Source organism: Corythoichthys intestinalis, chromosome 14, assembly GCF_030265065.1.
Source record: "Corythoichthys intestinalis isolate RoL2023-P3 chromosome 14, ASM3026506v1, whole genome shotgun sequence".
Taxonomy (NCBI): Eukaryota; Metazoa; Chordata; class Actinopteri; order Syngnathiformes; family Syngnathidae; genus Corythoichthys; species Corythoichthys intestinalis.
This window is the reverse complement of record NC_080408.1, coordinates 47,317,701-47,334,230: the sequence shown is the minus strand read 5'-3', so window position 1 is coordinate 47,334,230 and position 16,530 is coordinate 47,317,701. Positions and strand designations below refer to the sequence as shown.

Below are 16,530 nucleotides of genomic sequence, written 5' to 3'. Positions count from 1 at the left end.
TATTTGACATTATATTTGGGTAGTAAAGTATTCAATCAAAACATCTATGCACGTTAGAAATGTTTGTCAAACTTTTTATATATATATATATATATATATATATATATATATATATATATATATATATATATATATATATATATATATATATATATATATATATGTCTGAGTTAGAACCATAGATATCCATATATAGATAGCTAGATGCAGAATGTTGTCAGCGGCGTGAGTAAGCAGAAGCCATCTTAAAGCAGTAGACTTTACTGGCAGGTTTCTTTTGAAGCAAATCCAATTTGTGATTTTATCGAGATGTTTGGTTAATAACAAACCGTATTAACGTGGCTATGATTCAGGCTGGATGTTGTATATATGCAGTTAATTTACTGCATCTCTGACCTTTATGAAAAACAATGCTATTTAAAAATCGGTTGAAAATTGAGCATTTTAAACGATTTCAAAGTACCCGCTACATTGACGATAATGTTTATCGACTAGCACTGACACAAACTGGCCGACAAGTAATAACGGCTGTACAGGTTGGCTCAGACGGCGCATTAAGCGTCTAGTTCTATATATGTGATATCTACGGTTACGTCTAAGGGAGTGTTGCATTTCCGGAAGGTCGTTCAAGCCAACTGCAGTCTAGGAGATGTAGTCTATTAGCTTTAGAAAGACGCCAACTTATGTGTTTAAAACTACATTACCCGTGATGCTCCGCGGCTAGCCTGAACACAGAACTGTCAAGCAACACAAACGCCATCTTGACAGCAGCCTCAAAATGGAAGAGAGATGAGAACTCAAAGCCGAACCCGGAATAAAATTCAATGTCGGCACTTTTGAAAGCCGCATTTGCCGTTTTGGTGCTAGTCGAGCGGTTATGGGCTTGATAGCCGCTGCGGCGACACGGAGCTTTTAACAATGGATATAACGACGGCGGTGTTCAACGCGGCCAGAGATGGTAAGCTGAAACTTATCCAGAAGTTGCTGAGCAACAAAACTCCCGAAGAGCTCGAGGCTTTGGCCGAAGAGAAGACACAGGGAGGCACCCCTCTCTTGATAGCGTCGCGATACGGACATTTAGATGTCGTCGACTACCTCCTTGTACATTGCAAAGCCAACGTGGAACTCGGAGGCTCGGTCAACTTTGACGGCGAAACTATCGAGGGGGCTCCTCCGTTGTGGGCGGCGTCGGCGGCCGGCCACCTTCCGGTGGTCAAGACGCTTCTTAAACACGGCGCCTCGGTGAACAACGCCACGCTCACAAACTCCACTCCCCTCCGAGCCGCCTGCTTCGACGGCCACTTGGAAATCGTCCGCTACCTGGTGGAACACAGAGCTGACATGGAGGTGGCCAACAGACATGGCCACACCTGTCTCATGATCTCCTGCTACAAGGGCCACAAGGACATCGCCAAGTTCTTACTGGACCGCGGTGCCGACGTCAACCGTAAGAGCGTCAAAGGCAACACGGCCCTCCACGACTGCGCCGAATCCGGCAGCTTGGACATCATGAAGATGTTGCTGAAGTGTAGCGCCCGTATGGAGCGGGACGGCTACGGGATGACCCCGCTCCTGGCCGCCAGCGTGACTGGACACACCAACATCGTGGAGTACTTGGCCCACCAGCCTCGCGCTTCCAGGGAAGAACGAATAGACGCGTTGGAACTGCTGGGAGCCACTTTCGTGGACAAGAAACGTGATCTTCTGGGGGCCATGAAGTACTGGAGACGAGCCATGGAGCTGAGGCAGCCGGGGGAAAAAGCCGGGTGCTTGAGCAAGCCCCCTCCCGGGCCGCCCGTCCCCGCGTACGGCTGCGCGCGGGAGGTCAACAACTCCCAAGAACTGGAAGCGCTGATCACCGACCCCGATGAGATGAGGATGCAGGCCTTGCTGGTCCGCGAGCGCATCCTGGGCCCGTCCCACCCGGACACCTCCTACTACATCCGCTACAGAGGGGCGGTCTACGCCGACTCAGGCAATTTCGAAAGGTGCATCAGCTTGTGGAAATACGCTTTGGATATGCAGCAAAACAACTTGGATCCCCTCAGCCCCATGACGGCCTCCAGTTTCCTGTCCTTTGCCGAGCTCTTCTCCTTCGTGCTCCAGGACCGCGCCAAGGGCACCATGGCCACGCGCGTTACCTTCCACGACCTGATGACGGTGTTGGGCAAAAGCGTGCGAGAGGTGGAGCGAGCTGTGGCGCAGAAGGACAATCCGCCGGAAGCTCCTCAGTTCACCAAAGCGCTGGCCATCATCCTCCATCTCATCTTCCTGCTGGAAAAGCTGGAGTGCAACCCGGAGCAGGAGCACCAGAAGAAGCACACCGTCTACCGTCTGCTCAAGCTGAACCCCCGCGGCCGCTGCGGTTACACGCCGCTCCATATGGCGGCCGACAAGGAGACCACCTCGGTGGGCCGTTACCCGGTGGGCCGCTTCCCCTCGCGGGCGGTGGCGGCACTGCTGCTGGAGTGCGGCGCCGACGTGGACGCGCGGGACTGCGACAACAACACGCCGCTACACGTGGCCGCCTGCAACGGCTGCCCGGAGATTATGGCGCTGCTGGTCAAGGCCGGCGCGCACTTCGACGCCACCAACGCACAGAGGAAGGCGCCCTACCAGCTTTTAGAAGAGCACAATATCGGACACCCGGCGCTCTGCCCGCTTAACTACGTCACCCTTCAGTGCCTGGCCGCTCGCGCCGTGGAAAAGCACAAACTTCCTTACAGGGGGCTCATCTCGGAGGAGATGGAAGCGTTTATCGAGCTGCACTGACCTTTTTTTTTCCCTTCAGGGCTGCCACGATCTGTTATTTTGATAGTCGCCAATTCTTTTTGATAGACTTCAGCTGTGAATTGAAGAGGTTATCACTGCTAGACGTCCGATCCACTCTTCAAATGGATCGGACGTCTAGCGCCGTCAATGGTGGACAATGTGTTAAGATGGGAAAGTGCATTAGAATTTTAAAAAAATGGACAAGGAGTAGTATGTAGGTGTACAGTATCATTGTTTTTCAAAGTAAAAACATCTTGAGTCTTGACAAAGAATCCTCTGCTTTAAAGTCTACTGAAATCAGAAAATAATGACTGTTTTCTTTTTTTTTCTATTATAAAAATTAAATCATAAAAATGTACAACCACAGACTTCATGATGATATTGACGGGGCGCGGGGCCGATTAATAGGGGGCCTATCTTCGTCAAAACTGACCGAGTGGAAACGCAGACAAAGAGCTTTTGACGTTGAAAATTCTTGTGAATAAATCCTTAAATGCCTGAATTCCTTATAGATATGGACGTCAAACAGTCTTGATTCTTCGTTGAAAGCAAAAAAAAAAACGTGCAGTTAGTATTTTACGACAATGCAGAGGCGTAGGTTTGCATGGGGACGCTAGGGACATAACTGTAGCAACTTTTCAGCATGCTTAATTTAAACAGTCCCCACCAACTTTTAAGCAACCTTATTTGCATGATATAAAGAGTTCAGTTATATAGGTAATTTAGATTGTCATGCCGCCTCCTCCAGAGAGTAAAGATATTAGAAGGTTTTTTTTTTTTTTCGGACAGCAGCAGCCACTGTAAATCATCCGATGTCAATGTTGTGGAAGTGGAGGAAACACCAGTGATTTTGCTACTGAAAGTCCGACCTGCATCAGCTGCAAAACTACTGTGGGCAGGCCAGCCTCCACAAGGAACAACGAAGTCAAGCTAGCCGTCTCTTATTTGGATCATTGTTTGCATTATGTGCATTACGGTAATCTCGTCCCTACCAAAGGGAGAGACGAGACCAAACCTACTCCCTAGGTCGAATGTCCTGCTAGTCTTTGTCACTTTGGCACCGCCTTACCACCCCAAGGAGCTGAATATTTTACATAAATATGTCGAATGTGCTGCTCGTCTTTAAGTCACTGTGGCGCCACCTTGTCACGACAAAGAGCTTTTTGTGTTGAAATTCTTGTGAATAAATGCTTAAATCCCTGAATTCTTTATAGATATAGATATGGACGTAAATTAGTCTCGATTCTTGGTTAAAAGCGACCAAAAACAAACAAACGAGCAGTTAGCATTTATTTTACGTAAATATTGCGGACTACGACACCAATGCAATAGTGGTTAATTTCTCCCATTGATTTTTTTCACAACATTTCAAAATGTATGCATGGTACGAAAAATAAAATAATTACCTTGAATCTTCGAACAAATCACTCCTGAGACAATCCTTCTTGTTTGTATGTAGTACAAGTAGTTGTATGTACAGCTGATGTGGGCAGGCCCCCTACTTGGAGGCGCGGCGCAGTGTATGACTCGTGACCCGTCAATACAATTATGAAGTCTATGGTATAACTCAAAGCAAGTAGTGTTTTTTAATTTAAAAAAGGAATTGTAATGTTTTTTTTTGTCATTTAATACAAAAATACAATTACCAATATCAACCTATTTTTGTCTTCAAAAAATGTTTTTTGTATTAAAAACAGCGATAAATATACAAAATTACACATGACATTTTTTTTTTTTTTAAAATCAATATTTTTCCCAAAAATTAAAACGTAAAAAAAAATCCATATTTTTTAATTAAATATGTTAAATATAAATGTGATAATTCACTATCAACCTACCCAATGCCATGACGGTGTTATACGTCCAGTCCATTTGGGCTGGGAGGGTTGGCAGCTGATGAAAGAATGTTCATTGGCTGCCAGCCTCCTAGTTCAAATGGATAGGAAGTATACTAGTGATACAAATTGACAGCAGAACGATGATTGGACACCACATTATTGGATGCCTGTCATTGTCAGTGTCACAGAGTTAAGCTCAAAAAATATGAATTAGACAGTTATCAGGTCAACTTGTCTCTAAACTATTTGACTATCAAAATAATAGCGGATTAATCTGCTAATCTATTAATTCTCGATTAATCGTGGCAGCCCTGCCCTGCTTGGCATCAGACTTGCTTTCCTCGTTTGTCCCTCCTTTGCTAGCCCAGCATTTAACAAAAACTCGCGTGAACGACCACAAAGCACGACACTTCAAACGACTGCGATTATTATTTGTCGGATATTCCGAACGGGTGATCTGACAAAACCGACCAGTCTTGTTTGTATTTATTGCTTTTGCTCTGTTCCTGTGTGATGATGTGAAAATATTCACTGTGCCAAATTTGAAGAAGAATTAAGATACCTCAGGTCATTTTTGTGAGAAAACGTTGTAAAAACTGGAGCTGTCACGATGAATTGACTAATCGGGAATTATTTAAAGTTGGTTGAACTAAAAGTCCAAATTCTTATCCTCAGTGTTTGCTTCCAGTTTACAATTTCAGCTAAAATGTTGCACCCAGAGTAATATAATGTTTAATAACATATGAGCTGATTAGTCGACGATCAAAATAGTCGTTTGTGGCAGCCCTAGTACAGGCTATGAAGTGTTGCTAACTTCCTCTTTCTAACTCGTAAGAACATGTTTGCCAGACACCGCCTGAATAAAATTCAGTATGGCAGCAGGAGTTTTTTTTGTGGTGTTCATACCTCAGATTCTGTCGTTTTGATGTGAAAATGAGTAATTTTGCCAATTTCTGCCAAATAGACATCAAAGTATGCTGATATGAACTATAAAATTGCCGTGAATAATCAACCAAATGACAACTAATCGATGATCGAATGATAGTTCTGGAATCCTGTAGAAACATTCATGACCAAAGCATAGTCAAAATCCCGCTTTTTGAGCCTCTTGATAATAAAAATATATGGCGGAAAACACTCAGGTGGTTTGGAAGTTCCGCTCTGAGACCCCCCCCCCCCCCCCCCCCAATTAGTCCAAATTACAAAATTGTCCTATATCCATGTGTGATACATCATTGGAAAGCGTAAAATCTCAATTTTCTGGGGGAGAACATTTTGAACAGAAGGGCAATTTTTTTTTTTTTTATTTAACCCCTAAACCCTATCGAGTTGAGAGCATGAGAGAGCATAATTGAAGACACCATGATTTTAACGAGATATTATCACATACCTTGTTTCGATCCAAAAATGCCATGCAGCATGTTTCACCGAGTGTCAAGGCACAGCTGTGAATGGCCGCACCCGGTGTTTTCAGGAATTTTATGGTTGAAATACGGTAATATAACAGGCGTCATATGCAGAAACCGCAGACATCAAGGAGTGGTTGAGATTTTCTTTTTCAAATATTTACCCTTTTAACCCCCCACCCCCATGTTTTCTTTGTTTGGATCAATTATCTAAAATATCGGGGGAAATGTGACATTATAAACAACAACAAAAAAATACAATTAAGCGAAGTGGTGGTTAAGTGGTGTCTATAAACGGGGGTCTCCAGGGTAAAACGGACAAAAATAGTTCGGAGGTTTAATGCGCCATGAAACTTCTATGGCAGCATATAGACATATTGTTCTATCAAACACAACAGTTCTTTTGGCTTAAAGTACAGCAGTTTATTTTAAAGAGGGGTGCAAGAACAGAAACTGCTTTTTCAGCCTTGTCTCTGTTTTCTCCCATATAGATAAACAACCACAATGGGAGAACAGTAAACTCCCATATAGCAAATTAAAATTGATCAGCCTATAAAGACACTCATTCTCCAAGATAAAAAAAATACATAAAGTTAATTTTTAACCTGGGAATTTGGCCCACCATCAGACGCAAATTTAGAAAACATTGTCATTCGTCTGTGCTGATTTTTTTTGTTTGTTTGTTTTTGCTGCTATGCTTTTTTTTTTGGTATTGAGATATTAATTTTGAGTAATGACGTCACGCCCTCCCCCGCACATTAAATGTAATGGACCCAAAATGGTGCCATTCATTTATGCTCCGTTTGTGCTATAATTTTTTTTCTTTGTGCTGCTGTCGTTTTATACATATTGAGATATTAATTTTGAGTGATTAAGTCAACCGCAGCACCTCCGTCACGGCTGACGTAGCGTCCCAACAACCAGGGGCGCCGTATAGGGGTGAAAAGTGATACTGATTCTCAGGGCCCATGCCCTGATGGGGACCCACAAAGAAAATTTGAACATTAGGTAATCATTTGCAAACTTAAATATTAAATATTATATATAAATAAACAAATATATAACAAATAAATATTAAATATTCACTATCTCTGCCCCTTTTTTCACTCCCACTCTACGTCACATGAAGGCTAACGATCGTCGGCTGGAACGCCTCTCCAGGAAAACAGGTCTGACTTTTCATAAAGAAATGTACAAAAACCGCATATCAGCCTATAAGGCTTCAATTATCAAGACCAAAACCCTTTACTATTCCAGAATAATCACCACCAGTCAAAGCAATACCAAAACTCTCTTCTCACTCCTCAACAATATCACCCAACCCAAAGACTCCCTCCCCCCCTCACTGTTACACTGCCTCCTTTCGCAGCTCTATCATGAAATTTTTCACCGAAAAAGTTAAGAACATCCACGACGACCTTGGTTCAACCCCCCATCCCAGCGTATCTTCTGACTGGCACCCGTCCCCACGCCCACTCTCCTCCTTCCACCTCCCCACCGCCTTTGAGATTGCCAAACTCATCCGGAAATCCAATCCATCCACCTGCCATCTGGACCCCATGCCTGGACTCAACTAATTGAACTCTACTCACCCTCCCTGGTCCCTCTCATCTCTGCTATCATCCATTTATCCCCCACCACTGGAATTGTACCCGCTTCTTTCAAAACTGCAGCCGTCACTCCAATCCTCAAGAAACCTGGTGCGGACCACTCCGACTTCAATAACTTCCGCCCCATGTCCAACCCACCTTTCATCTCCAAAATCCTCGGATGAACAGTCGCCTCCCAACTCCACTCTCCCCTATCCCAGAATAACCTTTATGAACAGTTTCAATCTGGTTTTCGCCCACTACACAGCACTGAAACAGCACTCATTAGAATAACCAACGACATCCTCATGGCAGCTGATTCTGGACTGCTCTCCATCCTCATCCTCCTGGACCTATCTGCAGCCTTTGATACAATTAGTCACACCACACTCCTCCACCGGCTTTCCACTATCTGTATCACCCGCACCCCATTGAACTGGTTTTCTTTATGAGCGCAGCCTATATATCCAACTAAAGTCATTTAAATCTACCCCCCCCTCCCGTTACCTCCAGTGTGCCTCAGGGCTCTGTCCTGGGGCACCTACTCTTCATCATATACCTACTTCCCCTTGGCAATATTTTTTCGTAAATTCAACATCCACTTTCACTGCTAAGCTGACGACACCCAACTCCACCTCACTTCTGAACCCTCCGCCTCTCTTCCGCCCTCATCTCTGACTGACTGTATCACTGAAATAAAAATCTGGTTTACCCACAATTTCCTAAAACTTAACAGTAATAAAACTGAGGTGCTTCTTGTTGGCTCTAAATTCACCATCTCAAAAAACCATAACACATCCCTTACCATTGACAACGCCACTGTTTCACCCTCCCCCAAGTCAAGAGCCTCGGAGTAATCCTCGACAACACACTTTCCTTTCAATCGCGCATCCATAACATTACCTGGATTACGCACTTTCACCTACGCTCCATTAATCGCCTCCGCCCTTCCCTCACCCCACATTCTGCTGCAATTCTGGTTCACAGCCTTGTCACTTCCCGCCTGGACTACTGCAACTCCATCCTCTTCGGCCTCCCTCATAAAACTCTCCATAAACTCCAACTGGCCCAGAATTCAGCTGCCCGCATGATAACCCGTACCCCGTCCATCCACCACCTCATCACTCCAGTCCTCCAACAGCTTCACTGGCTCCCGGTCCACTTTCGAATACAGTTTAAAGTTCTCCTCCTCACATTCAAGACCATCCATAACCTCGCCCCTCCATACCTGTCCGATCTCATTCATGTTACTACACCCTCCTGTGTCCTTAGATCCAGCTTTGGAATTCACTCCCACCCGACCTCAGGAACAAAGATTCCCTCCCCCTTTTTCAAACAAAACTCAAAACTCACCCGTTTAGACTAGCCTATCCACAATAATCACTTAGTTCTGGTATTTTTAACTGCCCCTATATTTCTTTTAGGATTTTAAATTTCCTTATACGTTATATACTTTCATTTTCTCACTTTTAATATGTTTAAATGTTTTAAATGATTGTACGGCGACCTTGAGTGCCGGAGAGGTGCCTTCAAATAAAATGTATTATAATTATTATGATTATTATTATTAATCATTATAATTTTAATAGGACTAAAACGAAGGGTTTCTTTTTCGTGTTTTGTTTTTGGCAAAAAGTAAACACCCAGAGAGCATATTTACTGCCAGCCACCACCACCCAACTCCCGTATTTTCATTCAATGGTTTGGTCCGCCCTTCCTTCGATCAGACCAGGAGCAGCGGTGCGCATTTACACCAGTCAATGACTCGGAGTGCGCAGAGCGCGGTACTGCTGAAATGTTTTCAAGACCAAAATCGGGTTTTCAAAAGTGGAAAGAAAAGAAAGCAAAACAGGAGATGGGTAGAGAAGGCCAACAGGCTGTGACAAAGTACTTCACAAAGGAAGGTTGGTGTCTTGTGTCAGTGTAGTGCTGAAAATTAACTTGTTATCTTAGCCCAGAAGCGAGGTCCCAGCTCACTCCATAAGAAATACGGGATTTTCCAGGCCTTAATGAGCGACATTCACCTATTCAAAAACATGAATTCCAAATAATGGCGGCATTTTTTGGTATCCTACAGATGTTGAAAGTAAGCCTGTCGCAATATGGAATAATTCCATTTATCGCATGGTAAATAAAAATGAAGGTGGTAATTTTTCCGCTGCGATTTATCCCCTCGCATGCACGTGCGTGTGCGCGTGCGGCAGACATGCTGTTAGGGCCAAAATACACCAGATGCATCATCGTTCCGGGTTCGGTCCTGTTCCGGTAAAAAATAGCAACGGAGCCAATCCGTTACCATTATATCCTATTGTTCAACGTATACCAGTCGCGTCAGTGCTCCAGATTGACTGCGGACCATCTCCGGCATGCCAGAGCCCGCCGGATGGTTTATGCTATTTTTATTTTTGCCTGAGAAGCATCCGTCAAATGGGCGGAGTCGGGCCTGGAGTCAACAGAGGGGAAAAGTTTTCATTTGCTTAAATGCTTAAGTTATTAAGTGCATTTTTTTTTTTTTCTTGAAAAATACATTTTATTTCTTCTGTTTCTCTGCGGTATTAATATTGTTGTCTTTTACTTAAAAGAGGCATGGTCTATCATTTTTAGTTGTGATTTCTTAAAAAGTATTTTTGAATTCAAGAGTAAACATTTATCGCGTTTAAATGGGTGTACTTGATCTATTAATATATACTGTATTCTTACTGTGTTATTGTGAATTGGTTTTTTGAAAAAAAAAAAAATTTAAAATTGGGGGGGTGGCAATAAAAACGCATATCGCAATAATTTATGAGATAAATTATCGCACACTAAAATTTGTTGTAGCGACAGGCCTAGCTGGAAGTTGGTGTGGAAATTTTCTTTTTTAAAATCTGCTTTAATCCAGTTTGTCAAGAATGTATTGAATTTAGTTTGTCATCAATTGAATTTAGTTTGTTAAAAAGGAACCGCTTCCAAGCTGTAGCCTATAGTGGAGATCGCGAGCCTACTCCATAATGAAATACTGTAATTGTTTACTAGTTAGTGTTTGCTCCACTTTTAGCTTACATTTAATCAGTACAGCAGGCAAACCCTTAGCAATCTCTTCATACGAAAACAGTTGTATACTGTAATGTATACTATAGTATAGTTAAGTTAAAACATTTATCCTAAGTCATTCATTATGGTATTTGCTTTGAGAATATTTCTAATAAAAATATATTTAGATTGTAAAAGATGGCCTTCAGTACATTTCTTATAGATGATATCAGTTTATTATTATTTGCTCTATACACTGTATGTTTACATAAATATATTTTCATCTTAAATTAATGCAGAAAATGCTCAAATTAGTGCGTAACGTTTCACTGGAATTCAGGAAATTACGTAGTTGATACTCTAGATGTATGTGTGTCCCCCGGCACTGGTGGTGGGGCCCAAAGTGATATCTTTTCATGTGGCCCAAAATCCTTGGCAGCGCCCCTGCCAACAACTAGCATAAACTTAGCGCAAACCAATGGCACCCCCTTCTGGTCCATTTTGCAGTGAACGGGGAGTTACGAATAACGTCATCACTCAAAATTAATCTCAAATTTGTGCTGTAAAAAGTTTAGTTTGTGCTGCTATTGTTTTTTAGATATTCATTTCAACTGATGATGTCACGCAGCCCCCCTTTTACTGCAAAACTGACTTAAAGGGGTGCCATTGGTTTGTGCTGCATTTGTGCAAGTTTTTGAGACAACCCCCTGTTAATGAGAGAGTTTGTACATATGCAACAGAGGCGCTGCGATTGACATCATCACTCGAAATTAATATCTCAATATCTATAAAACGATAGCAGCACGAACGTGGCACAAAAGATTGGACACCATTTTTAATCAAATGGGAGGTTGTTTGACTTCGGATTGAGCTATAAAAGGATTGTTAATATTTCAAAAATGATAGCAGCACAAACAAAAAATGTCTTGAGCACAAACCTTGCGCAAATGACATAATTTTTCTTTAAATTTGCAGACAGACAGATTTTAGTAACAGACTCAAGGTCCAAGCCACAACCATACAATTCAAGCAAAAGTTTAAACAAAACAAAATAACAATAAAAGGAAGTAAACTACACTGATGCAAAACTAGGTCATCTAGTGATCCACTTTTAAAAGGCACCTAACCAGTGTTTCCAGAACAGTGAAAAGCAGTGTGTAGAACTGTGTAAAATGTTAGTCAGGCCTAAGTCAATCACATTTTTAGAACACTTCAAACGATCAATAAAATACAGCTTAGTAAAATATAGCTTATACAGCTTTGGTAGTGGATGAGTAAAGTGATGTTTTTTTCTATACAAAAATGAGGGGGAAAAAACATTTTTTCAACGTATTTTACATTTTGGTAGTCCAACATTTCACTGCACATCGTTTTTGTTTCCAATGCACATTTCAATGCTCAGACTAATATAACAGTAAATAACACAATTACTAGAGTCATCGTAAAAATAATCACTGATAAATTGACGGTCGCAAAAATCATTATTGGGCAGCCCTAATGTAAACATTATAATGCCCTCTTCAGTGCATCATGGCTTTGAGCGACTGACTTCCACTATGCTCACCGATACAAAGAATAAGAGAAACCCGATATTTGCAGTGGAGTACTGATAGTATAAATAGAGTGAAATGATCATCCATGCTGCGGGGCAACGGTCGAGACGTTAGTGCTCGTCTTTCTAATTTTAGGGCTTTTGCCCTAGCATCTGCTCTGAAAATGGGAACCGTGTGACTCATACCATCAGGACTGGTCACGGGATGAAGGGCGCTGAAGGCACTCGGTCAAATTCTATTTGTTAGTAGTCTAATTGCTAGGATCTATTTTAACACTTTTCCGCACACTGTTGCCTGACCTATCACATTCAATCAGAGGTAGGTAGTAACGCGTTACATTTACTTAGCGTAGTTTTACCACGCAATACTTATTACCTGAGTAGATTTGTAAAGCAGAAACACTACTCCTATTCCACTACTTAGGGTGACACTAGAGTCGTTTCATTTTTCCTTTTTATTTAACATATTGACTATATAGTGAGATAGTGTAAAGCGCTTTGAGCGCCTTGAAAGGTGGAAAAGCGCTATATAAGTATAACACCATTTAACACCATTTATTTGTCGGACGATCAAGGGCGTATTGCATCGGGACAGTAGGGACAAAACACTACCAGGATGCTGAAATTGTCCCCACCAACTTTTAAGCAACCCCATCTGCATTACAGGGTGACCCAAAAAAAGTTTACACTCAGGTGACTGCTTGTTTAAAAGCCATTGAAACATATCTAAATAGGTTGTCATGCTTAAGTGATGCATTAAGGTCACTCAATGCAGCTGGTAATCTCTCGTCTCTACAATTCCTGTGCTTCTGCTGAAAATGAAGAAAACTTTAGCTGTACCTGAATTGCTGCGTGCCGGTCTGACACCTACTGAGATTGCAGCAAATCTGAGAATATCCAGATGTGCAGTCTACAAAGTTAAAAAGAAGCTGAAAGATACTGGAACAGCCTCACGAAAACCTGGGTCTGGAAGTGCCGATCTGTGCGAACCAAAAAGTTGATTGACAAGGTGATATGTGGCCACCCCAGAGTCCAGATCTCAATCCCCTGGATTATAGCATATGGGCAACTGTGGAGGTGCCTGTAAGAAGCCACAAACTTCTGTGGCAGCCTTGGAGAGGTCCATTGTTAGATCTTGGGAAAAGATGACAGCATCCTACTTAAAGAAGCGTTCCGCAGGCGCCTGGAAGCTGTTGTGACACTTAAGGGAGGACACATTGAAAAATAGAGTGTACTGTACATGTTCTTTACAATAATGTATAATTTGTGATTAAATTCTAATTCTAAGATGAATAAACATGGCATTTAAGTTGTATTATGGCAGTGTAAACTTTTTTTTGGGTCACCCTGTATATTATGTGTTGAGTTATATAGGTCATTTTAATTGTCTTCCCATATGTTATAACAGTAGAATTGACCCTACCATTATGAATGAGTGAATTGTTTTCATTATTTTCAGACTTACATTTACACCAGTGCATGTTTTTTTGCTCAAACGTACGTTTGCTTGGCTGATGACTCTTGACACTCTCTGATAGCACAAAATTACGTTACATGTCAACATGCCACCTCCTCCGCCTGCTTCGAAGAGGAGGAATATTAGAAAAAAAAAAATTTCCGGCCAGCAGCCGCTTTAAGGAAGAAAACACACCACTAATTTTGCTACTGAACCTACCGACCTGCATCGCAGTTTAGCATTACCATTACATTAAACTGTGAAAACTTGCCAACCTGAGTAGGAACATGCTTCAGGAGAAGTGTTCTCCTGTATGTGTATTCGACGATGTTAACGTTAATTAAACTTAGAAATATAGTGAACTCAGCTCAGCTGTAAGAAATGTATTGAACCAAGGTTTACCCCCTTCTTTCCAGTTTTCGTTATTTTGCTTATGTGGTCTGAAAGCAGCCCAAAGGAGCTTTCATTTTTTTGTGGAGTTTGGCTGTGCTTGTGGTCAAAAGCAGCAGTGTTTTTCCTGAAGGAAGGCTGCATTCCTATTTTTGTTATTCCCTGACTATAAGAAGTTTTTTTGTTATATTTAATTTATTTAGACAGATAATTTTGGGTGGTATTAAGACAAATGTTTATTTATTTATTTATTTTCTTTTGCATCCCTAATTTAAATTTGCTAATAAAATCCAGACATTTATTCTGGAAGTTTTAAAATGTTTCTTTAGTAGTTTTTGAAAACAAAGGTTTGAATCAGTGTAAATCTACTTGAAATAAGTGAAATTATTTGCCAGTGCTTCAAGTAAAATTTTCTCAGATTTCTTGAAATAAGAAAAATAGCTAGCTGAAAATAGGCTTAACAGACTTATTTTAAGCAAAAAGCTTCTATATTCAATCTTGTTTAAACTTGTTTGTCAGAAATGTTCTTAATTCAAGAATAGATATTGTTCAAAACATTATTTGAAAGCATTTTTTTCTGCATTTAGGTGAAAAATGACCGACTATTAGATTTTTGGGCATAATAAGAACAAATGGTAATATTTACTAAAAGTAAGTCGAAGAATCTGACACTTTAATCTGTTAACTGGCTTTTAAAATGCTAAACAAGATGAAGAAAATTATTTGACTAGATTTTTAAAATATTAAATTATTATAAAATATTAGATTACCACGTTATACTGTAAACTTGCAGCGTGAAAGTTAGTATAAGTCAATACAGATTTATTTTGCATTAATCATTTAGTCTATCAATTAATTGGGTTCTTATTGGTGAGAAATGGAGCCCTGGCCGCCGTTCACCCAGTCTGTTTGGTCTTATTAATGTCCTTCCCCAGCAAAACGGTAACAATGTTTTTATCCACGAGAGGGCGATCATGCTCTTTGGACGGGTTATCTTTCAATTGTCGTTCTGGTCTGAATTCGATTAATTTTGTGTCATCTTTTGGCCTAATACGGTCATGTAGTAGGTAATAGTACAGTATAATAATTCATATGGATGAAGTTGTGCTGAGAAAAAATGTATACTATTATTTTAAAAAATTGACATTGTAAGCAGTTACTCAAAATTCAGCTACTCATTACTTTAGTATTCTTTTCAATGAATATTTTTTTTACTTGTACTTGGGTATATATTTGGATGACTACTTTTACTTAAGAAATATTATTTATAAGTAACGCTACTCTTACTTAAGTAAAAACATTTTTACTCTACCCACCTCTTCATTCAATGACCACGATGATAGGTGTGTAATCCGTTTAAACTGGGCCAAACGATACAAGAGAATTCAAATTCCTCTTAAATCGGAATGCGGAAAGAAATTGACCCCCCCCCCAAAAAAATCTGTTCCAATTAGAGCTTATCAAAATTATTGATTTGATCCCAAATGATGGGCATTTTGGCCTGTAAAGTTTGCATGTTAGCTAATTTGAAGCCACATTATAAGATTTTTTTGCCTAACAGATTTTCATTAGAATGGATGTCATTTGAAAGCTTGCTTAGCGTAGAGCATGAAATAAGCAAGATACCCAAAGCCATTTCTGTTCGTTGCAAATTAGAGCCCACCAAAACTATTCTATTTGATCCAAAATAATGGTCATCTTGGTTTGCAAAGTAAACATGTTGGCAAATTTGAAGCCACATTGTAAGATTTTTTTTTTTTTTTTTTTTTTTGCCTAACAGATTTTTATCATAATGGCTAAAATTTGGATAGCCAACTCAGCTCAGTATACAACATGAAATAAGTGAGAAACCCAACAGCATTTCTCTTCTGTGTCAATTAGAGCCCAACAAAATCAACTGGTCAGGCGCCCCCACGTTGTCCTCCGACCTGATGACTGGTGCCCTTTGTTCCCCTCTCCTCCTCAGGCCTTTCCAAAGCAAATGACCTCCAGGTGGTCTGTTGACCTTTGCTGCTTCCCCCCTCCTGATGTCCATCATGGGTCCCAAGTTGTATCTTCTCAAAAAGGCTCCTATATGCTTCTAGAAACAGTCTCAACATTCTTGTAGTAAATACATTGTATTGTTTCACTCTTTTTAGTACAGGTAATCCCCGGGTTACGAACGAGTTCCATTCCTACGCGGGGGACGTAACCCAAATTTCCGCTTGAATCAGAATTAACCCTTTGAGTATCCCAAGACGCCCCCTAAATCTCAAAATAACTATCCAACAACATGTATTATACGTCACTGTACAGTGTAGAGCTGGGAATCTTTGGGCACCTAACGATTCGATTACGATTCAGAGGCTCCGATTCGATTACAAAACGATTATTGATGCACCCCCCCTCCTTTTTTTTTTTTTTTTTTTTAATTAAATGTTTTGTACAATAGTTCCAAAATTGTTCAAAAATCCTCTCAGGCTAAACCAAACTACTATTTCAGTATCAAGTTAACATATAGCAGTAAACAAATATA

The 16,530-nt window shown here is 41.0% G+C and overlaps 1 protein-coding gene across 1 annotated transcript; it reads left to right on the top strand.

Annotated features, from left to right (window-relative positions):
* The first annotated feature begins 709 nt into the window (after positions 1-709).
* On the top strand, positions 710-7,052 carry fem1a (fem-1 homolog a). The gene has a single exon (XM_057858469.1). The coding sequence runs from the start codon at positions 919-921 to the stop codon at positions 2,770-2,772; it is 1,854 nt and encodes a 617-aa protein (XP_057714452.1). The 5' UTR covers positions 710-918; the 3' UTR covers positions 2,773-7,052.
* Positions 7,053-16,530: the final 9,478 nt, after the last annotated feature.

Bases quoted from the DNA above. Each gene is read 5' to 3' on its own strand.
- fem1a (XM_057858469.1), top strand. From the start codon at position 919: ATGGATATAACGACGGCGGTGTTCAACGCGGCCAGAGATGGTAAGCTG.